This window comes from Exserohilum turcica (genome assembly GCF_000359705.1).
Source record: "Exserohilum turcica Et28A unplaced genomic scaffold SETTUscaffold_24, whole genome shotgun sequence".
In the NCBI taxonomy this organism is placed as follows: domain Eukaryota; kingdom Fungi; phylum Ascomycota; class Dothideomycetes; order Pleosporales; family Pleosporaceae; genus Exserohilum; species Exserohilum turcicum.
Window position 1 is genome coordinate 57,140 of NW_007360070.1, and position 21,969 is coordinate 79,108.

The 21,969-nt window shown below is 54.3% G+C and overlaps 10 protein-coding genes across 10 annotated transcripts; 4 read left to right on the forward strand and 6 right to left on the reverse strand.

The window, feature by feature from the left end:
* The first annotated feature begins 787 nt into the window (after positions 1-787).
* Positions 788-1,491, forward strand: SETTUDRAFT_169548 (uncharacterized protein). The gene is made up of 2 exons (XM_008028370.1): positions 788-899; positions 945-1,491. Exons 1-2 carry the CDS (start codon positions 855-857, stop codon positions 1,329-1,331), a joined length of 432 nt encoding a protein of 143 aa, XP_008026561.1. The 5' UTR covers positions 788-854; the 3' UTR covers positions 1,332-1,491.
* Positions 1,492-2,476: 985 nt separating this feature from the next.
* On the reverse strand, positions 2,477-3,508 carry SETTUDRAFT_111261 (uncharacterized protein; the record flags this gene model as incomplete). Its single annotated transcript, XM_008028371.1, has 1 exon — positions 2,477-3,508. The coding sequence occupies one exon, from the start codon at positions 3,506-3,508 to the stop codon at positions 2,477-2,479; it is 1,032 nt and encodes a 343-aa protein (XP_008026562.1).
* Positions 3,509-4,204: 696 nt separating this feature from the next.
* Positions 4,205-5,786, reverse strand: SETTUDRAFT_184924 (uncharacterized protein; the record flags this gene model as incomplete). The annotated part of the gene is made up of 3 exons (XM_008028372.1): positions 4,205-4,708; positions 4,761-5,386; positions 5,437-5,786. The coding sequence occupies 3 exons, from the start codon at positions 5,784-5,786 to the stop codon at positions 4,269-4,271; spliced, it is 1,416 nt and encodes a 471-aa protein (XP_008026563.1). The 3' UTR covers positions 4,205-4,268.
* A 609-nt stretch (positions 5,787-6,395) lies between these two features.
* On the forward strand, positions 6,396-8,874 carry SETTUDRAFT_177609 (uncharacterized protein; the record flags this gene model as incomplete). The annotated part of the gene is made up of 1 exon (XM_008028373.1): positions 6,396-8,874. The coding sequence occupies one exon, from the start codon at positions 6,396-6,398 to the stop codon at positions 8,592-8,594; it is 2,199 nt and encodes a 732-aa protein (XP_008026564.1). The 3' UTR covers positions 8,595-8,874.
* Positions 8,875-10,204: 1,330 nt separating this feature from the next.
* Positions 10,205-10,828, reverse strand: SETTUDRAFT_40020 (uncharacterized protein; the record flags this gene model as incomplete). The annotated part of the gene is made up of 5 exons (XM_008028349.1): positions 10,205-10,208; positions 10,361-10,477; positions 10,527-10,607; positions 10,632-10,686; positions 10,750-10,828. 5 exons carry the CDS (start codon positions 10,826-10,828, stop codon positions 10,205-10,207), a joined length of 336 nt encoding a protein of 111 aa, XP_008026540.1.
* Positions 10,829-12,118: 1,290 nt separating this feature from the next.
* Positions 12,119-12,370, forward strand: SETTUDRAFT_161697 (uncharacterized protein; the record flags this gene model as incomplete). Its single annotated transcript, XM_008028374.1, has 1 exon — positions 12,119-12,370. The coding sequence occupies one exon, from the start codon at positions 12,119-12,121 to the stop codon at positions 12,368-12,370; it is 252 nt and encodes an 83-aa protein (XP_008026565.1).
* Positions 12,371-13,627: 1,257 nt separating this feature from the next.
* Positions 13,628-14,119, reverse strand: SETTUDRAFT_40021 (uncharacterized protein; the record flags this gene model as incomplete). Its single annotated transcript, XM_008028350.1, has 1 exon — positions 13,628-14,119. The coding sequence occupies one exon, from the start codon at positions 14,117-14,119 to the stop codon at positions 13,628-13,630; it is 492 nt and encodes a 163-aa protein (XP_008026541.1).
* A 1,335-nt stretch (positions 14,120-15,454) lies between these two features.
* Positions 15,455-15,940, reverse strand: SETTUDRAFT_28946 (uncharacterized protein; the record flags this gene model as incomplete). The annotated part of the gene is made up of 1 exon (XM_008028340.1): positions 15,455-15,940. One exon carries the CDS (start codon positions 15,938-15,940, stop codon positions 15,455-15,457), a length of 486 nt encoding a protein of 161 aa, XP_008026531.1.
* Positions 15,941-17,456: 1,516 nt separating this feature from the next.
* On the reverse strand, positions 17,457-17,825 carry SETTUDRAFT_40023 (uncharacterized protein; the record flags this gene model as incomplete). Its single annotated transcript, XM_008028351.1, has 1 exon — positions 17,457-17,825. One exon carries the CDS (start codon positions 17,823-17,825, stop codon positions 17,457-17,459), a length of 369 nt encoding a protein of 122 aa, XP_008026542.1.
* A 1,502-nt stretch (positions 17,826-19,327) lies between these two features.
* On the forward strand, positions 19,328-20,848 carry SETTUDRAFT_169550 (uncharacterized protein). The gene has a single exon (XM_008028375.1). It carries the CDS (start codon positions 19,339-19,341, stop codon positions 20,458-20,460), a length of 1,122 nt encoding a protein of 373 aa, XP_008026566.1. The 5' UTR covers positions 19,328-19,338; the 3' UTR covers positions 20,461-20,848.
* Positions 20,849-21,969: the final 1,121 nt, after the last annotated feature.

Below are 21,969 nucleotides of genomic sequence, written 5' to 3' on the forward strand. Positions count from 1 at the left end.
GGAAGCTCAGCCTTACTTGTAGCAAGTACGGCTGATTTTACTCACCATGTCAAAATTTTATATACAAATAGGCTGGATATGATGGGCGTTCTCTGCCTGAGCGCTGCTAAGGCTTTCTTGCGATGACGACGCCTATCAGCGGGCGAAGGCACGAGTTTCCACGTTGTCTCGGAATGATCAGCAGTGCTAAGCACCGGTGAGATGCTTTTGGAAATGGCTGTGCCGTGGTGTGATCTCATATATATGTGGAAGTGTCATTGGGTGGCTATATAGCGTCAGCTGTGATACATGTCTCGGCGTTGGTGACTGTACCCCCACCCACAGCCATTCCACCTTGCGCGTTCTCAGCATTGTCATACATTTATCGCCCTTTGCCTTTGTATAATCTGCTCTGCCTATTTGCAGGCAGAAGGTCTTTCTCAGTAGGCAACAATCTTACACATGATTCAGGCTGACGTAGCTAAGCCTTGCGAGGTTGTGAATGATCGGTGAAAGCACACCACATCGCCCTCAGCCTTGTGACACCTGATATCAGATGACGTTTGCCTTCTTTCAGGCAATGGAGTTAGGCCTCGACAATAATTGGCTCCTCAGGCTGCATTTCGGTTGTCCTGTGGAAACAACTTGGATGGGTGCTGCACACAAGGCTATTGGGCGTGGCATGGTCTGACAGGCCTGCAAGCGCGAGTGATTCTGGAATGAACAGATGATTGTTAGGTAATCTCTATCTCTCTCAAGCTGTTAAATGAGTAAGCCTCCGTCTGGATATTTCACGTCTCCCAGCATGCCGACATAACATCACCGCCATCAATCCAGTGCTCTATTGCATGTACACTCACTTGAACTGACATAATATGCTTGTATTCAACTGCGGAATCTGTGGTAAATTCTCGTTCACCGTAAGTTACCTTATTTCATCATCAGCCACCATTGACACAATCCAGCGACGACGACAACGACGATTGCAACAGCCAACGCAGATCGAAATATTCTCTCGAGACGACCATAACGTCGAAACATGGGATTTAGCTATACTTACATGCGATCCCCGTCTAGAGTACAACATCATATCGCGCCATCTGGTCAGACAAGTGCTGCAAATACCAGTGCATCCGATCGACGAGAAGATAGAGCAATGCATACACACACACGGCTGCGACGAAAAGATACTAGGATACGTCGATCTTACATGGTGCTTTGAAAGGAATAATAAGCGCATACAAACCACTCGGTTCTGGGTTACAGCAACGGAGAACCCTTGCTACGATGCGGTACTTGGACGAAGCGAGGCAGAACAATGTGGGCTGATCAAAGCAAAAAAGCATTGGTAGTCAGTAAGAGCAGGTAAGTGTTGGCTCGTCCAGAGCACAGCACAACTTCTCCCAGACCCCCTCCTTTATTGGATTAGTGAAGCTCAGAATGCTTTTTGCGTTCCACCTGGAACCGGTTAACAGATCTTTTGTTTTTCATCCTAATTTGAAATTTGCAAAAACCGTGACGAACCCGTTGTCAGTGCTGAACAAGACACCTTTCCCAACGTGATGTAATGACCCTTACACTTACTGTATCAGCGTGATGTAATTCAGTGTGTTGGTAGTTGTGCAGCTATGGTCTCGTGACGATATCATCTTTGACACACGAGGCAACAGTGCCAGCGCATCCAACGCCACGTATTGAAACTACAGTGACGATATCTCTAGTATTTTACAAATCCGATTTCCATTTGAAGGCCAGAGTACAATGTATTTACGTCCGTAGCTGTTGAAACGAAACAATATCGATTCCAGACACTCACAACTACGGCTTCGGTACCAATTCACCCGTGCTAACACGATACTAGATATTGTTGGACATCATGTCAATCTTGCACACATTTCAAATGGTATACATGAATTTCATTGCTGTCGATACGAGCCATTGGAAAAAGACATCGAAAAGGAAAAAAGGTGCTGATTCTCTAACCTCTTTAGCTAGAGACTACATGCATATACTGCAACAAAAGAAAAGTCAACATGACAGGGTATCGCGCGACCGAGAAACCGGAAGCCTAGATACAGTTTAGCACAACCAAAAGGACGTACCGTGGCGGCTACGATCAGGGTTTCAGGGTATTCCGAGTACGCTACGAACCGCACTTGGGTCCCGTAGCCACACTACGCGTAAAGTACGCCGTCTCTCTTAGCGTAACCGTAGTTACGGCCCGTACTTAGTACGTCCCAGACGCATGACTACGGACCGTAGTACGCTAGAAGCACTCCCATACGCGACTAGAAGCACTCCCGTACAACGCCATTCATACGACCCGACCCGTTGGACAAACTGATGCATCCGCACACTACGCTCAACCTAATACATGAGCGGAGAAAAAAAGCAAACAACACACTCCACGCCGACACGATCAGCAAATCCATTAGCAACAACAAGGAGTAAAGCATTATATACGGGTATCACGCTGCTATACACATATGTAACCACATCACCTCGCCTCCGCACCAGGCCGATACGGGATATACGCATCGCCAATCTCCGGTAGTATAGGCGTGCCGTCGAGTTCCACGCGCGCAATAGGTTTCCTAGGCACTCTCGGCACGCTGACCACCTCTGGCGCGTTCCTCGCCGTGTCGGCAGCAGCCACAGGTACCTGGGGTTCTGGAGAAGCGATTCGAGCCCGGCGCTCAGTCTCTGTCGCATCCATTTCGACATTCCACTCCGGGGTTTCATGGAGATTGGACTGCGGCGATGGCGCCGCTGAAACGTGTGCTGCGGCCGTGCCCTTGGGGATAACAAGTGTGTCTGCTGGACTGGTATCCATGGAGTCAGAGGGTCGTCCTGCTTTCTCGCTGCCCGGATTGAGGGCTGCTAGATGCGCAGCATTGCGGTTTTTGTTGCGGCGCCAGAGCAGGAATGCGGATATGGCGCCGAGGATAACGACAAGTGGGATCACGGTGGCAATCGCTGCTATGGCACCCGTAGACAAGCCCCCGTTGGCACTGCTTCCTGCTTCACTCGCGCGGTACCTTAGCATGAGCGCGGGTACAGAGACCTTCGCGTTCGCAGGCCACCGTGTCGCATCGTACGTCGTGATTTCGTTCTCCTCCTCGTCGGCCTCGCCGCACTGTACGACGGGCCATTTACCGGTGCTACCAGGCCTACATGCCATTGCGCCGTCAGCCTGGAACCCCGGTGGACAACACTGCAGGCCGATTTCGCCCTCGAGCCACTGGTTGCCAGCGCCTTGCGTGGCCACGGCTGTCCAGGCGTCTGGGCAAGCGGTGGCGGGGGAGTAGAAGACAGAGGGAGAGGGGTAAGACTGCGACGTGATCCATGGCATGCACGCCGTGTTTATGCTGAAGGGGGTGACGGACGCCTCGTCTTCAGGTGCAAAGACACAGGTTTCGCCCCACGCGACTTGGCCGTGGAGATTGCGCAGCGTCGAGCACGAGGCGGGCGGGGCTGTCGCCCATGTTGGGTCCCATGTGTGCTGGAGACTGCGTGATGTGGATGTCATTGTGTGCTGCTTGCTCTGATATCCGCCTTGGTCTTTGGGAGAGCTGGCTGTGATGTCTGTTTGCTACACCTATTCTACGAATGCTGGCGCTATCCCTCGCTTGTACTGAGTAAATGAGAGAGAAAAGTTCCCCCCGCAAGACTGCGCCGAGTCAACTGCGGGAATGTGCCGGACGCAGCGAGGAAGGAAAGAACGAATGTCGAGTATATGCTTCTGAGTGAAGATAGGAAAAAAATCAGTCAACCACGGACGAACAACTCCACACCTCGTATCCACAGGTCCCTATTCCTCTGGATAAATCATCACCCCACGGGAAAGCAAGATAACGACAGCCAGGAACACAGCCTCGTCGGACCCACTTGCGCGCATCCTTTTGCAGCTTTTCCAAGATTCCATGACTTCATGCTCTTGAGTCGGGCAAGCGGCGATACTTCGTCTCATAGGGCCGCCAGATAACCGTTTGTGCCTGGCGTTGGCTTGGCGGGACTAGCCTTGCATACATAATCTAACAGTGGCCGAGCTTCATGGCACATGACTCGGGCTGGCTTTTTTCTTTCAGTGTTTCCTGTTGGTGGGAATAGAGAACTGTGCACGTGTAAGTACAGATGCAGGTCCGAAGGATTCGCGACATAGCCACGAAAACTCCGTCATCGTTGCTATCGTCAAGCCATGGCCACGAATGTAGTAAGGGGTCTACGTTTCTATTCTGGTATCTGCTTTTCTGTATATTGTTGTAGTATTTCATCAAACCATACTTTTTCTAGGCCTTGTATCCGGCCTCGAATAGACCCTCCTTCAGGCTCTCAATGGCCTTGGTGATGTCTGGGCGCTTCGGGTCTGTGACGCTGACGCCCATGTGGCCGAATCGAATGTACTTGGTTGCAATCTCCTTGTGCAGACCACCGGCGAAGACGACGCCCTTCTTGAGAAGGTTGGGGAGGACTTGTGGGGGTGTCATGCCCTCGGGAAGGTAGATGGCGGTCATGCCATTGGCCTGGTTTTCGGGCTTGGAAGCAAGTTGCTTGAGACCTAGGTCTGCAACGGCCTGCTTCACCTTTTGGGAGGCAGCCTTGTGAGCAGCCCAGTAGTCTTCAACAGGACGGGAGAGAATCTGCTTGAGGGCAGTGTCGAGAGCGTGGATGAGCTGTGGCGAGGGAGTTGCAAAGTAGGATGGCTTCTTGGCTTCGTAGTTTTGCATGACTAGGATCGTGTCAGCGTAATGCTAGGAGTAGGGTCAATGATGGCTGCGTACTTGGCAACCAGTTCTTCCATGAGCCAAAGTAGGAAGTTGGCCGTGTCTTCCTTGCGTGGAACCTCTCAATTGCGCGGCCAGACACCATCATGATGCTCAAACCAGCTGGGCAGCCAATGCCTTTCTGCGAAGCTGTGAGGACGGCATCAAGCTTCCACTCGTCAAAGCGGATCTCCTCAGAGCCAACACTGCAGACACCGTCGACTACGAACAATGTCTCGGGGCTGACCCTATGGACGAGCTCGCTCAATGCCTTGATCTCACTCAGGACACCAGTCGAAGTGTCGACGTGCGTGACAGTCAAGATCTTGTATTCCTTCTCCCTCAATGCTGCCTCAACCTCGTCGAGTTGCGGGCGCTCGCCAATGGGCGCCTTGAGCTGTGTTGCCTTGACGCCATATGTCTCGAAGCAGTCGGCAAATGAGTCGGCAAAGTAGCCCGTGTGCAGAACGAGCACCTCGTCGCCGGGTTCCACCAGGTTGGCGGCGACCTGGTCCCATCCGAGGGTGCCAGAGCCGGAGATGACAAAGGGCTGGGCAGCCGGGTCGGTCGACACAAAAAGCTTGCGCAGGTTGCCGAGGACTTCGCTGAAGGTGTTTACGAATGGCTGGCCGACATGTGATTCGCTGGATGCACTTTAGTACCGAAACACCGTCAACATGTCGCTCAGTCGTACCTGTAGTGGCTCATGGAGTTGAGGACGGCATCGTCAAACTCAATGGGCCCGGGAATGAGCAGGGCAGGGTGCGGTGCTTGGCTCGACATCTTGGCTGGCGGTTCCGGAGCTTTGTTCTTGGACTCGTGGGACTCCTGGATAGCTCGGATCTCCCTGACTTCCTTCTGGACCTGCTTGACGTCGGCCCTTACTTCTGCAATCTTCTTGGGCAGTATGCGGCTGCCGTGGTCGTCTTCGAGGCGGGTGATGCGTTCGCTGGAGAAGGGCGTGTTCAATTCCAGGAATGGCTTTGCTTCTAAATGCTGCGAGATCTGGGTGAGGCGGGCGGGCGCCCGCAAGCGTGACGACATGCTGGGGCGGGGTTGAAGACGGCTGTTGACGGCAACCAGACGCAGACGCGGGGCTGCGAACATCCGGTCGTCGGAGACGTGGGCTGGAGAGGCGCTGATGGGGGATAATGCTTCCACGTGCCGGATGCGGTAAGACGCGACCTGTTCGCACAGTGCTCAGTGAAGCGGGCGAGCCAGATGGGGGAATTTGATCGTGGCCAGGAGAGACTCCCAGGGGGATCCGCAGGGCGATTTCTATCGATTCATCCAGGGGCCAGCCCGTCTCCCGTATCGAGGAAATATTGGAAAAAAAAAAAAAGTCAAGCGTCGCCCAAAACGCGTCGCATGCACGGCTGGAGCCCCGGCCCCAATAGAGGCGAATATTATGAATCGTGGGGTGCCGCGAGTCGGGTGCGCGGCGGGTGAAGCAGTGCGGGTCACGTGCGGAACCGCTGGCGCGTGCGGACGCGCTTTACTCGGCGGGGATGTTTGTTGTGAGGCGGCTCCACCCTTGTGCAGCAGCATCAACACTCGAGCATCCAAAAGCATCCCACTCGATGATCTTCCGTTGCTGCATAGTCAATTCGACATAGCTTTACCACAGCCGTTAGTTGCAGTCAGCCAGTCAAGATGCGAGTGACTCGTGCGCGCGCCCAGCAGGGCACCGACGAGGCCACCGACGCGACCGAGCGTGCGCCGTTGAACGAAATAACCTCCAATGTTTCGCCCGACCAAGTCCAGGACGACGACGACTTGCCCGCCAAAACACCGGCAAAGACGCCCGCAAAGACGCCTGCGAAGAAGGCCAAGGGAAAAGGCCGCGCGAAGAAAGGGAAAAAAGCAAAGGCGGCCGACGAAGACGACGACGACGAGCGTGAGCAGGCTGGCGCCACACCCGAGGAGGAGCAGACGCCGCCCGAGGCTCCCTCAGAGCCCACAGGCGCTCCAAATGAGACATTGCAGCCAGAAACCTCACAGGCTCAGGAGGAGTCTGCTCCTGGTGTCGACTCGTCGGCCGACGCTTCAGGGGACGCAGAGGTCCCTGCAGAGGTTCAACGACCTGTAACCCCGTCATCCAAGCCGGTACGGCTAACCCGCCGCCAATTGGCCATGCAAGAAGAGGAGATGAGACAGGCACAGCACGCTGCTCCCCAGCCAGAAGCCGAGGGAGCCGAGCCGATAGTAGATGTGCCCAAAGCCGCAGAAGAAGCCCCAGAGGCATCTGGAGAGGCTGCAGCGCAAAGTGAAAATGTGCAGGAGGCTACCGTGGAGCCTGAGACTGCAGTTGAAGAGACGCAACACGAGGCCGTAACCCAGGCTGTGGCAGAGGGTGAAACATTGCAAGAAGCTGCACCAAGGGTCCCGCAGGTGGAAGAGCCTCAACCTCAAACGCCCACAGCTGCACGTCAAACATCAACACCCTCAGTCGAAATCAGTTTGGGAACAGAGCCAAAGACCCTTGTAACCAAGACGTCCATTGAAGATATCATGAACCCTCTCACGAGCCAGACCTCAAGTCGACGAGCATCGCGTAGCACGTCAAAATCACCCATGCGCCTCGAGGAGTCTTTCGAAGCAATTGATGCGCTGGAGGAGGCGCTGGAGAACGTCACCGCAGTAGCCAGGTTTGATCGATTGAATGAGGAGAAGTCGCCCGAGAGCCCAGCATTTCCCCAGAGCATTGCTGCACTAATCACACGCCCCAAGACGACTGGAGATGCTCCCCTTGCAGCTACAAAGATATCGAGGGCCCCCAGCGCGGCAGCGCCCAAGAGCATGAAGCCGGTGAAGTCGTCTGTAGCGCGCACATCTAGTGTTCGTGTTGCATCCAGCAGAGAAGTCAGGCCAGCCCCGGCAGAGCCAGTCGATTATCTTGCTTCAAAACGTCGACCAGTCAGCATGTCGTTTCTCACTCCAGCACCGCCACCAAAAGGGCGCGCTCCTACCAGGTCAACCTTTCAGCTTTCCAGCGACGATGTGGTTGCCAAGCTCAAGGCGCAGAAAGAGGAGCGGTTGAAACGAGAAGCAGAATGCCCAGCACCAAAGGCACGCCCAATCAGCATGCCACCTCCACCAAAGTCAAACAAGCCACTCACGAAACCCGCTTTTCAACTGCCAGGCGAGAAGATTGCAGAGAAGCTCAAAGCACAGAAAGAAGAGCGGCTAAAGAAAGAAACCGAGGCGTCTCAGCAGCCAGCACCAACCCAGCGTCCCGTCAGCATGAGCATGGCACCCCTAGCAAAATCGACCAAGGCGCCGACCAAGGCCAACTTTGAACTGCCAGGATCAGCCGTGGCTGAGAAGCTAAGAATCAAGAAGGAGGAGCGTCTAAAGCGCATGCAAGAGGCCGAAGCAGCCAAGAAGGAGGCGACTCTCAAGGCACGACAAGCACCGCCCGTCCGTAAACCAGTCACCACCGTCCCAACCCGCCAGTCTCCCGGAGTCACAATTGGGCCTCCCCCTCCGCCGCCCCAGCCCCAGCCCCAGCCCGTCCAGCAACGCTCGACATCCCTCACCAGCAAGCGCAGCAGCATGTCGCTTTCACAGGCAGCCTCTCAGTCCCGCTCGACATCCACCTCATCGGGAAACCGCAACAGCATCATTGTGCCCAAGGCCGTTGTCACGCCTGCCGACGCCGCAATGCTCAAGCTCAAGGGCAAGGAAGTATTTAACCGCGACCGCATAGAAAAGGAGGCTCGCGAGCGCGAGAGAAGAGAAAAGGAAGAGGCGGCCAAGAGGGCGCGCGCAGAAGCTGCCGAGCGAGGGCGTATTGCGAGTCGAGAGTGGGCGGAGAAGCAGCGGCGGAAGATGATGGGTAGTGCTGCATAGTTGGGTGCTTAAATCGTTGTTGTCTCGGCTTTTTTTGTGTCATTTGACCATCTTGGTATTCGAAGAATCTTGTGCAAGTTTGGATGGAACCCCTTTTTTTGTATTTATATTTTTCAGCTTCTCTCTGTTTTTCTTCTTCTTCCTCTTCTCCATCTTCCTTGCTACATTGGCGTTTTAGCCAGGGGTCTTTGTTTCCAAGCCGCCTTTTTTGCCCATCGTTAGTTATTTGTTTGTTCGTTTGTTTAGTTTAGTCAACACTCTCGTCTTTTTTTTCCCATGGAAGAGGGACTCGAGAGGGGATTCGGTTCTTTCTTTTTCTTCTTCTTTCTTGCTCTGTTTTGATTAGTTTTGTGTATTGCGTGTATTGTATTGTATTATTTGGCTGGAATGTCGACCTCTTGTTTGTGTGTGTGTGTGTGTGTGTGTATGTGTACGTGCACTTGTTACTATGTATATCGTGGCTTTGGCTATCTATCTAGACTCTTTCGTCCCCGTGTTCTCTATCCGTCATATGTTTACCTACAATGTACTATGTGTTTGATAGCAACGCGCAATACTCATACTAATGCTATGTACCACTAGCATGGTAGTGCGATAAGGAGAAAATGACACGAATCCAGCACTTTCACTGTTTCAACTAGCAACATACCAGAACATATTATAGCACACCATCATCTCAAATTCCCCAAGTCACGCCATGCCATGCCATGCTAGCAACACAAAAAAAAGCGCCACTTTCTACACCTTCTTTATTACTCGACATGAGAATTCAGATTAGACTGCTTGCTCCCCTGCATTTCTCTTCTTGTTTTTCTTCAAGTCTGGCGTGTAAAATCATGTATGTAATGTACTTCGTCCAACCAACTTTTCCTGGCTTGTTTTTTCTCATGTCCAGTTGTATAGAGGAACTCGGTAGCTCTAGTTCTTACATATGTATGCTTTTCAATCACTTGCTCGTTTTTCCGTATTCTTTTCCCTTACTTACTTACTTACTTACTTACTTACTTACTTACTTATTTACTTGCCTACCTATCTACCTACTCACCCACCAACTCATTCCCTTCCCTCCAATATATACATGATGCACCACACTATCATCCCAGTGTAAACCCAATCTAATTCGTATAGCTATATGTATTCCACTGTATACATACATACATACATGCAATTTAAAACACAGCATGCGCTTTTTTCATGCAAAAGACAAACGCAGCAAGAAGGCTACACACACACACACACACACGCAAATGCAAAAAGTTAGGGGAAAAATGTTAGTATTAGATTTATTTTCTACTACTTGGACTTGGACTTTTACTTGGACTTGGATGTATAGAGGTATATACATATACATGTGTATACATGTGTATGCAAAGATGACTAAAGTCTGCCAGGTTCAAGTTTCAAGTTTCAAGTTCTAATTTTCAAGAATTAAAGGCTAAAATGTGCACGTTAGACAGACGTACTTGGTCTCTTGGATATTTTTTTTTAAACTTTTCTTGGGAAAAAAAATTTATTAAGAGAGAGAGAAAGAGAGAGAAAGAGAGAGAAGAGAAAGAGAGAGAGAGAGAGAAAGAGAGAAAGAGAGAAAATTCTTCAACGTACATACATACCTATCTAGAATATTCATAAACAGGGGAAATCAGCATGATACTAAGGCTTTGGATAATGATGATGAGGATGAGGATGAGGATGAGTACGAGAATGCCGAGTATGAAGGTATGTTAATTTTTCTTCCCCCCCCCCCGCGCTTACCGCGGCACACATACTTGGCCATATCCATATCCATAGCCCATAGTCCCATAGACCCACTCTCATTATTTCTCTCCTCACTTTTCCTCTTACCCTGACTAATACCAGAATGTATCACTCCCGTCTCCACATAGCTTCAAGTATATACAGCTAAGAAGAAAAAACCCCCCCCCCCACCACCACCAGAAAACACTCGGGATAAATGTCGTCATTGCCGCGTAGCACTCACACTTATCCACCTGCATCTCCACGTAACCCATCAATCTACATACAACCTAGTATACTTACCCGCCCACGCTACCCCCACTCACACTCACACTCACACTCACACCCACGCCTCTACCTACGCATTCTACGTACTTTGCCACATACATGTGCATGCAACCCCCCTCTACTTACTGCTTACCCACATGCACATTCATACCCATCCATACCCCTACCTCACCCCCCACCCATGTCACCATCCCAGTCGCCATGTCCGCCATGGATATCGACATGCATGTCTTGCTCGGGGATACGACGCGACACGGCACAAAAGGTCCAAAGAGGCAAGAAAAGGCCCATGTATCGAAGACTGTTTCGCGATTGCCGCTGAATGCGCGGGGCTACAAAGCAGAATGTGACCCATGACTTGGGATGTAATGGAATGGACCGATTGAGATTGTGGTATTCACATGATGGGTGTAGTAGTAGTAGTGGTGGTGGTGGTTGGTGACCAAGTGGTAGAGATTGTAATTGGTTGGTTGTTTCTTAGTTGGTCCGTTAGTTGTTTGGTTTGTTTGGCTTGTTGGGTGGCTAGCTTAGCTAACTAGCTACGTAGTCAGAGTTGCTGGTTGCTGGTTGATTGATCGGGCAGCAAGACGAGACAAGCATTTGGCGTACATCGGTACGCCTGTCGGTATCTATGTGCGCTAGGTATATGTGTGTGTGTGTGTGTGTGTGTATGTGGATCGGTAGGTGTCGGGTATTAATGGGGAATTAAATGGACGCATGGAAGGATCAAGGGAAGGAAGCAAGTGGATAGCCCACGCCACCCCACTTCGCCCGCATACATACGAGCAAACAACACCAACATCATCCAAACAACGCATCTTTGGGAGAAGAAAAAAAAATGAAAATAAATTGCTGACGGATGAATTGATTGGATATGCAGGATTCCGGTGTCATGCAACGTAAGAATCCACACGACACGCAGTCATTGACAACAATGAGAGAGAGAAAAAATAAATAAACCTTGCTTGTCCAGTGAGGTTTTTTTTTCTTTTTGCTGCCCAACGGTCCGTCAGCATCACTCTTTAGCACAGTGTGGAATCGGCCATATCCAAAATGTAACAAGGAAGTGGCGTTGTTACTGCATCGAGTAAATGTATGTAATAAGTAGATTATTTTCCCTTTGCCGCGTCACACGCCAGGGCATTCGTAGGGCAACCCAAGGACATGGATGGGGTTGGGGGGGGGCTCTAACGGTGGCATTTCGGAGAATGACGATTCGTTGTGGGCGCAAGTGCAAGTGCCTTTGCCGCCGTGTGGCTAACTGGGCTAGTTGGCTAGTTGGGCCAAAGCCTGTTCGTGGATGGGGCTCGGCCTTTCAGCCCTAAGAGTACAGAAACGGAGCTGAGTGCGATGGCGTCTTGTCTAGAACACAAGGGGGGGATGTGAGGTTGTAATGGTGATGACAGTCGTGCACGTGTGCAACCTGTTTGCGCGCGTCGTACACGTTTGCACGGGAATAACGGCCGTGTCGGTGGTTTGGTCCGGGTGGCTGCTGTCCAACAATGTATGACGGCACTGAGGGTGTGCATGTTTCCCTTTTGCAAAGTGCAGATGGAAAAGGCAAGGCGGCACACATGACTTGGCAGCTCCATGTGTCGGAAGCAGAGATTTGCATGGAACGACATGTAGCGATCGAGAGATCTGGCGATCTGATCGTGGACGGCGCGTGCCGTGTCGACCTGCAGCAAGGCTACATGGAGCCACAGCTATTGGCAGAGCGAGTGAGTCAGGGAGACCAAGTATTGGCCAGCTAGTGTTTGAGTGCTCTCTACTCGTGATGCAATCATGCGCTTATGTGATTGCTCATGGCGAGTCAGACGTCTGTACTCGCACACCTGGGACGTAGACGGCAGTTGGTGTAACTTTGTGGCGCGGCAGTCAGTCCAAGCGCCAGTTTATCCGGAATCAGAGAGTGTGTGTGATTGACGATGGGCGCGAACTGTGTATGTGCGTCTGAAACGACAGAGTTTGCTGATCAAAGGGCAGCGCGATAAGCGAAGAGACTCGATAGGCTAGGCAGGACTTTGCTCCGTGGCATTGTCAATAATCATGACGCTTGACACATGGCGCGCATTTGCCGTTCCGAGAGGCTTTGTTCCTTGCATGGAACGCCGGTGGTGAGGGAAGGGCGTGGTTTGAGGCAAGTCATGAACGACGACGTGTTGATGCGCGTGTGGGAGCGAGAGCAGGCGCGTCTATGTTGGCGGCTGCACGCTGGGCTGCGGCTACACGTAGGCGCGCTCAAAGTGGGAGAGTCGAATGGGTCATGGAGCCAAGGCAATTGGCATCCACGTGTTTGTGGGAGATCAGCGCGACTCAGGTACGGCCGCATCGGAGGCCGCGACGCGCAGGTGCCTTGGGCCAGCAGAGGCATTTGTCGAGTCAATCAATGGCGGGCAATGCAAGTGTGTGTGTGTGTGTGTGTGTGGACGCGGGTGAGACGATGGTCGGTAGACATTGTGGGCGGCATGGCTTGTTCTCCGAAGCGGCAGCCGGAAATGGCGAGGGGACGGGCTCAGGGAGGCATGTAGGCGGGAGCTGAAGCAGAGCATTTGTTTTTTTGTGCGTGTGTGTGTGTGTGTGTGTGTGCGTATGTCGGGGCTTGGTAGCGCACTTGGGCTCCTGAGAGGGTGGAGGAGGCTCAACACGACCTGTGTGAGTCGGGTTTACCGTCGGGGACTTGGTAGCCTTCTCCGGACCGTCGCGAAATGGCTCTGGCTGGGCCGGGACCCGAGCCAGCAGTCTAGCCCTGCACACGCGAGCGGCAGCGTGGAGCTGCTAGCAAAACACGACATGCTTGGGCGATAAGGGCAGCTGCGGCAGCAGGATGCTTGCATGCGAAAGAGGGTCTGTTGGATGATAAGCGTGTTGGATGCTGGATGCATGCTGGGTGTTTGTAGATGGTGCATGGTGGAAGTGCCCGCCGTCGGATCTCGGAAGCGTTCATGACCCAGGGCGTGCGGCAAGCAAGCGAAGATGCAGAGGCCAAGCTGGACTTGGACGCAGTGCGACTAGCCCCACGTCACACGAGCGAGCGGTTGACCGACATTGCCAGTGCAAGTGGGAAGTTGGAGTGCAAGGCGACGCGAGTCGCTTAGGCATTTGGTAGCAGTAGTGGTCGTGGTCGTGGTCGTGGTCGTGGTAGCGCGAGTAGATGGGGTGGAGCCCTTGGGCGAGCGCTCACGGCCGCCGGGACCGGACGATGCAGTATCATTTCCGGGGCTCGCTTGCCGGGTGGAGCCTGCTGCGCTGGCATTGCGGATTGAGGGGACCGGACAAAGGCATTGCGGGCCTAGCAGCGGCGGGAAATTGAGATGCAAAGAGAGGCGACGGTGGAGGAGATGGGAGGAGGTGGGGGGAGATGGAGAGAGGATGGAATCCGAGTGGTGTGGAGTGGTGTGCTGAGGTGAAGCGTCGAGTCGAGTGGTGTGGTGCGGCGCGGCGTGGGTGTATGGTGTGTGGTGGAGCGGGTGGTGCGGATGACGATGGAGCATGCGCGGCATGACGCAGGCGCGAGGGGGACACAGGTGCAGGACAAGAAGGCAATCACAATGGTAATAGCAGGCGTGGGCAGACGACAGCAGTGGTAGCCGCAATGGCAATGGGCAAGAATAGGTGTATAGTATGCATGGTGGTGGTATGGCACCCTGTCACGGCAGCCCATGACGATGGACGGGCCGTTCACCAAAGTGCGGAGAAGCCAAGCCCCGACCCAGCGCTGCGCCCCACACGATGCAGCGCTGCCCGGAACCCGGCCAATCACAGCCCCGGGACACGCGAGGCCGCCCGTGATTGAGCCAATACCCGCTGCCTCGACGCCTATCGCCTCGCCCCCCTCTAACCACGCCCCCGAAAAAATCCTTCCCAGGGCAGGGGACGCGGCACCCTCCAGACGGCATGCACATGCACATGTGTGTGTGTGTATGTGTGTGTCCTGCTCGTTGGGAATCCCCTCAACAACATCCCCCCCATGTGCCTGCCCGGCCTTTGCCACCCAAGCCTCGCCGTCGCCATGGCCGCGAAAATTTCTTCCTGGCCACCCCCATGCCGCCGTGACTGTGACTGTGACTGTGACGGCAATGCTCACCATCGTTCTCCAGTCCAAGTCCAAGTCCAAATGCGCCGCCCACAAACTCTAATCCGCCACGTGCACGCAATAAGGACAGCCTCGTCACGTGCACGCGAGGGGGGGGGGCTTGCTTGCTTGCATCTTGCAGAGGCAATGACTAAGTGAGTAACAAGTGTCAACGTCAGACCAGCCTTGGTCCTTGCTTGGATTCGAGAAGCTTGCCGCTTCTGCACTGCTACACTACTATCATGACTACTACGCTAGGTGAGGAGAGAAAAAGCTGCCACGACCCTTGGTGGCCTGCGCTCGCAAATGGGATATCCAGCCGGCCCTAAACACCCAAAGCCCTTCGCCGGGGCTTGCTCATGCACCAAAGAAACCCCCACCCCCTTGCAAACTACTCGCAGAACAATCAACAAAAAGAAAACCGACGAGGATATATATATATAAATACTTTTGATCGTACACCGCGTCCACCCATCTTGACAAAGGAAATAGTACACACAAGAAGAAGGCAGAGCCGCGGTGGTGGATATGCAGGTGAACTCCGTGATGCCATGCCCGTCCCAGCCGTCGCCGGCCTCGGGACCAAATGCAAAACTTGAACATGACGGACAATGAGAGCCCAAAGATGGCGTGTGTGCCTGTGCACGCGTGCGCGCAAAAGCGGGCGTGGGTGAGGCGAGATGACTCGTCGTCGCCCCCCCCCCCGTCTTTCGTAAATGTCGTGAAACCAAACGCCTGAATCGAGCAACAAGAGCACTTGGCTTTAGTACTGCGTGTACCGCCTCTTGACGTCTCGCGTCTGGTCAAACGAGCGCATGTAGCTGTTGAGCTGCGTGGCGGCTTGCTGCGAGATGCCCGACTGGGTCCGCGAAGAGGCCGAGGCGAGTGACGATCGTGATGAAGAGGGAGTCAGGCTGCGGTGCGGGGACTGCCTGGTGGCCGAGGGGGGCGCAAAGTAGTTGCCGTTGGCCGTGGGGTAGTAGTGGTAGGGGCTCGAGGGGGCGGCAGCCTGTGGGTGCGACGAGGCCTTGTAGGCCGAGAAGTTGATTGCGGGGGCGAGGTAGAAGCCGCTGTTGCATGACGACGATGACGAGGCCGATGACGAGAGTTGCGAGGGCGCCTGTTGCGTGGAGCCGGCTCGCTCCAGGTCGGCCAGGCGGCATGATTGTGAGCAGTAGACGCCGTTTTCGGCAATCTGGCGGTCGCAGGACAGACAAAAGTCGTTGAAGCACTCCATTTGGGAAGCCATTGGTGCGTCGTCGTGACAATGGGTCGCGGTGGAGGTGAGCAGTGGAGGTGAGCAGCAGTAGAGGGAGGTGGATGGAGGCGAGGTGGGTAATGTATGCAAGTAGAGGATGGACAGATGAGCATCAAGCAAGGCAGAGAGAGGGCAGGCAGCAGGTTATGAAGCGCTGGGGCGGGCGGGAGTCATGAGATGGATAGTGCGAGTGTGTGTGGAGCAGCGGGAGGATGGGAGGGATGGATGTGGATGGGGCATATACTTAAGTCGCGCGCTCAGGCACACGCACCCTCATCATGGATGGCAGACAGGCAGGCGGGCAGGCAGGCAGTCGAGGCTACCGCTACGGCTGACCCATGTCCCCTCAGCATGGCAGGGTCCTCGCCCACCCCCGTCGTCTCCGCACGGGCTGACCATGCACGCCAAGCAAAACGTCTCTGAATTTCGTCGCAAGCGCTGTAGCCTCTGCCTGCGTGGTGCTGCTGCTTGCTGCCACTCCTGCCATTCCTGCCACTCCTGCCACTCCTGCCATTCCTGCCTGCTGCTGCCATCGCTGCTGCCATTCCTGCTGATGCACCCCTCATGCCTGCCCACCCATCCATTCACACCCCCTCCCCTTTTCCCCCCCATCCACCTATCCATCCACCTATCCATTCACCCACCACCCACACCCACACCCACACCCATCTGCCCACCCCAAACTAGCCCTGCCACAGGCCACACCACCACCACTTGCTCCAACAGCTGCTGCCCTCGATTCGCTGCCCACTCGCTGCCCACTCGCTGCCCACTCGCTGCATGCCCGCCCCGCTCGCTCCCACGCCCACGCCCACCACGGCTAACACTACCACCACTAACACCACCCACACCCACGCCTGTCGGCCGCGGTGCACCAAACGACGCGCGCGCGCTGTCGTGCCCCCGTTTGCGTAGGGATGCGCGCTCCCCCAGAAAAGGCCCTCATCGGCTGACACGCTCCCCTCGTCGCCCTCGGACTGCGTGACAGCAGCGCAACATGGCGACATGCTTTTCCCTGGCCCACCCCCCGCCTAGTCAGCTGCGCCGGCCCTGCGCCGGCCGCCCAGATGACTGATGTGCAAATCTAGGAACAAGGCTTCCTATTCAAGTTCCATGGCTCTCGCCCACTCGCCATCAAGGGAATACCGCTCATCGGTTTCAGCAGTCATGGGGCGCCTGCTCACCTCACCCGCCAACCCCATCTCCTCACGCCCGGCTGCCGCTATCCGCCCACCAGTCCCGTCTCAGAAGCCCTGCCCGCCGCCTGGGTCGAGTTACACGACGCCTTGCCTCTTCGTCCGTCTCTCGTAAGCCGCCCGTATGCGCCCGTACGCTCTGAAGACGTTATCTGTCGCCATGCACCGCTGCGCTGCCGTTTGCATCCTGAGAACCCTTCCAAGCCTCGCCTCCAAGCCCCGTGCAGCGACGATCTTGTCCATTCCATCTTGTCCATGCACCACCCCTCTCGCACTCTCGCACCCACACCCCAACGCCCGACTGCCATGGCTCAACCAAATTCTTCTTCTTCTTCTTCTTCTTCTTCTTCTTCTTCTTCGTCTTCTTCTTCTTCATCATCATCGTCGCCCCAATATCCCCTGTGTGGCCCCAATCCCTCACCACCAGACTGATCTGGACTCTGCCTCTGCCGCCTGGCCCCCCCTCTCTCTCTCGCCCAATCTGGCTCCCGGCGAGAGCGACGCCAGCCTGCATTGGTGGCCAGAAGCTTTTTTTTCTTCACTTGCAGCTTTGGTTTTTTCCCGCTGTCAATGGCTTGCGCAAACCGTCCCAGAGAAACTCTAGGCTGTTCCAACACCACCTCTCTACCCAGGGCAAGCGAGATAAGAACGCTCGGGCCACGAGCCTGCGCCCCTACCATGACCACACCAAGCAACCATTCTGTAAACGGTTCTCGCGCTGGTCCCCCATGCGGACGCTGGCGAATGATCACGCTGCCCTCAGCTGCAAGTCACTCGCAAGGCCAAGTCCAACACGAGCAGCCTGCATGACCACATACATACAGGATATTCTAGAGACGGCGAGGGCGTACGCAAGACAGAGAGAGAGACTACCCCCCACGCTCGTTTCCCTCGAGGTCTTGTGCTGCAGGACCCTAGGCGATGGATGCACCGCTCGCCAGTGAACATGTTGACGCTTGCACCCTGTCTGCAGGAACCAGTCCGTCTCTTATCTCGACAAGCGCAGAGGCAAGCCATCCATCCGGGCCCCTTGAAATTTTGCTTATCTGCTTGGTGTACGTATAGCATATCTGGCTGCCGTCCCGTCCGCGATTCAGCGCCAGTACCGTAGCGGCATGGCCCATTATTGGTGCCAAAAACAGCTCTGGCTGCTATTAGTCTGCGAGATTGCCTTCGCCCACCCCACAAAGGTGGTGGAGACGTTCCTTATTGCAGCCGTGATTGCGACATCGCTTAGATATGCATCATGTGCCAGCCCATCACAACGTTTGAAATGGCTGTCAGCCTCAATAAACTGTATCGCAGCTGCAAATTGCCAACATTTGCAACACTCTGGGGAAGCTCGGAACACGCCGTGGGTGGCCAGCCGCGCTCGTTCTAGATGCACACACACTCTCTCTCTTTCTCTCTCTCACACACACACACACATTGCCCCCCGTTCTCGTCGCAGCGAACCAAGGCCGTGTGACGTGATGTGATGGTTCGTCTGATGCAAATGCTGCACCGAGCGCAACCCGCGTGGTAGGGGAATCGCTGTTCAACAGCCTCGTCTCTCTCTGCTCGCTTGATCCCTGATGGCCATCTCCCGAGTTTTGCATCTCTCCCGACCTATCGGCCCGTTCTTTTTCTCTGCGCGGTGGGCTGATAGTGGGCTCTTCCCAACGGCTCTTTGTCTTTCCTTGCTCCCCTTCCGCTTTGTTGGCCGCAAAAAAAAAGGGACCTGCGGGAGGATTCGGACACGGTGCCGCCAGACGTTTCGACGACCTGACGATACTTTGCTCCGTATCACCCCACGAACAGGTTAGTCGGACCGTCAAGCTTTTCTGTTGTATGAGAAAAAACTCAAATTACCCTCATTTGCGCTAGCTCGTCTGACTCATGTTTTCGGCCTCGTCAGGTTGCAAATCGTCATGTCCGGCTCCCGCTTGACATGGCATCACGCACGCCATGTTGTGCGTCTTGGGCAGTGTTTTGCGGCTGATGGCGACGTTGACGTCGAGCTTCACGGTGGAGAAGACTCTGATGCGCAGACGACGCCGGCCCCGCTTATGATGCGCTTGCTAGCAGACTCGACCACATTCAATCTCCTCCACTGAACCAACACGTTGAACCTGCTATCCAGACTCCCCTCGCCGCCAGTAGCAGCCGCACACAACGCACCGCGCAGTGGATATCAACTTGCCCCCAACACAAATGGCCTACACCGCAGAGCTCCGACTCGCCCTGCGCGCCGTCCACCATGCATCGCTCCTCACAAAGGCGGCTCTCCGCAGCCTCTCCAACAACGTGTCAGCCGAGACCAAGGCAGACGACAGCCCCGTCACCATTGCCGACTTTGCTGCCCAAGCCCTTCTCATCGCCGCGCTCGCTGCCGTGTACCCTCACGACGCCTTTCTCGGCGAGGAGAGCGCAGATGCACTGCGCCAAAACGAGCCCCTCGCAGACCGTGTGTGGCAGCTTGTGCAACAGGCCAAAGACGAGGCCGACGCATGTCTGGATGCAAAGGGCAAAGACGGCGAGCAGCCCCTGGCCCTGCCCACGACCAAGGACGACATGCTGGAGCTGATTGATCGCGGAGGCAAAGGACAAGTCACGGGATCTGGACGTGTCTGGGTCATGGACCCTGTCGACGGCACCGCAACCTTTATGCAGGGCCAGCAATATGCCGTTTGCCTCTGCTTGCTCGTCGACGGCGTGCAGCAAGTGGGAGTGATTGCCTGCCCCAATCTTGCTTTTGCCGTCCAGGGCCCGCTGGGTCAGACGCGCCTCCACGAAGATACGGTCGATACGGACGGTTACGGCGTGGTACTTTCCGCCGTCAAGGGGCAAGGCACCTTTGTCCGAACCATGGATGCCAAGGGCCTGGGAGCACACGCCCGGCACGTGGATCTCACCACACTGCCCGCCAGGCAGCCTTCTGAGCTAAACTTTGTCGAGGCAACTATTGGCAAGACGTCGCTATCGCAGGCCGAGCACAAGGCCGTCGCAACCCTTCTCGGCGCATCCTGGCCAGGCACAGTCCTCTGGTCCCAGCAGATGAAGTACGTTGCCCTTGCCCTTGGCGCAACAGACGTCATGGTGCGCATTCCAAAGACGCTCGACCGCTTTACCTACGTCTGGGATCACGCCGGCGGCCACCTCCTATTCCAGGAGGCCGGCGGCGTCATTAGCGACTTCAACGGCGAGCAGATCGACTTTGCCAATGGCCGCAAGATCAAGGGCGAGCGCAATTGGGGCATGATAGCTTGTCTGCCCGCCTATTTCGAGCTCGTTGGTCGCGCAGTCAAGGACGTGCTAGGCAAGAGGCATGCGTGAGATGTGCGTTTTAGTGGGGAGTGGTTGACGATCTGCCCCCTATAGTACGCCTGCACTACATGTATGCGACGGAACATGCACATGGTTTGGTGGGTGGGTACTCGTACCATGATCATCTGTTTCTTTCAGCACATTCAGATACTCATCCATTCCACCCTAACAATCGAAAAAGAAAAAGAAAGGAAGGAAAAAAAAACTAGAGTGCGCGCGTGTGCAAGAAAAAAAGAGCTACATATTAACGATCATAAGACTTATGATGATGATGCTGCTGCTGATGATTCACGCCTGCATAGTTGCATGCATGCATATGTCTTTGTTTGGTTGGCTGGTCGGCTGCATATCGGGGCTAACAAACAATGAGGGGTGTGTGGGTGGGATAATGGACACACACACACGCACGTTATAAAATAGACATGTATGATTCGCACCTAGTTTTGATGGGTAAACCTTGTTTTTTTCCTTCTTCTTCTTCTTCTTCTTCTTCTTCTTCTTTCTCTTGCTTGACAGAGTAGGCGTAGAGTCTCTCGATGACCACGAGACCTCCTCCTTCTCTTTTGTTTGACCTTGGATTGCAGGTGCAGCGTGTTTTCCAAGAATTAGATTACGTGCACATGACGCTTTTTTTTTAGGGAGATTGTGATTCACATTTCCTGCATTGATCGTGTGTTTGTTTCGGAATAGATTTGACGACTGAATGAGTGAGTTGATTGAGTTGGTAAACACCACCACCACCTCCTTCCCCTCCTTCTCTATCATTACTATACCCATAGACATATACACTTGTACCGCCTACATTGTCTATCCAACACTAATCCCATTCCCCCCTCACATGTCCTCAAATAAACGAAACAAAACAAAAAAAATCCCCTGTGCTGATCTTAACACACACACACACACATCTGTACCACTTCCTCTCCTCTGAGTCTAGTGCGGAACCTCCTCCGCCCCTCGCATTACATGCATAGCCTCGGGAGCAACGCAAGCGAAGAGGGAAATGAAAATGAAAAAGTGGAGATGCCCTTCTGCCACCCCCCCATACACATGTATACACGTACACATGTGGTAGCCACATGACTTTGCCTTTCTAGGTCGAATTGGGGTTGGCGTTGGCTTGGATGGACGAATGGACGAATGGGGCGAATGGGGGGGTGGGAAGAAGGGGGGAAAGGGAGAGGGGTGGGTATCTCTGGGCTTAGTTGGTTGATTTGGAGACTGTGTATGGGTAGGGTAGGGTGTAGTGGGTTGAGTGTTTGCTATGCTTGGGGGTGTTTTTTTTTCTAGGGTCATGCATTTATGCAGTTTGAGTTGAATTCTTCATCGCACCCATGGATCCGTCGAGGAGATTTCCAATTCAATGCATTCGTTCCAAAGCTCTTTTCGTGTATCGAGCTGGGATAGTACAAATACAAATACAAATACAAATACTGACTGCGAGATAGCCAGCCATCTGGTCACCTGCATGGCCACTTGGCCAGTCACTTGGACTGAAAGACAGAGGAGATGGACGGA

What these genes read in the sequence shown, in the direction of transcription:
- SETTUDRAFT_169548 (XM_008028370.1), top strand. Translation starts at nt 855, where the DNA reads ATGCTTGTATTCAACTGCGGAATCTGTGGTAAATTCTCGTTCACC. An exon ending in GTGGTAAATTCTCGTTCACC is followed by an intron (nt 900 to 944) that starts GTAAGTTACCTT and finishes GACACAATCCAG; the next exon opens with CGACGACGACAACGACGATT.
- SETTUDRAFT_169550 (XM_008028375.1), top strand. Translation starts at nt 19,339, where the DNA reads ATGGCCTACACCGCAGAGCTCCGACTCGCCCTGCGCGCCGTCCACCAT.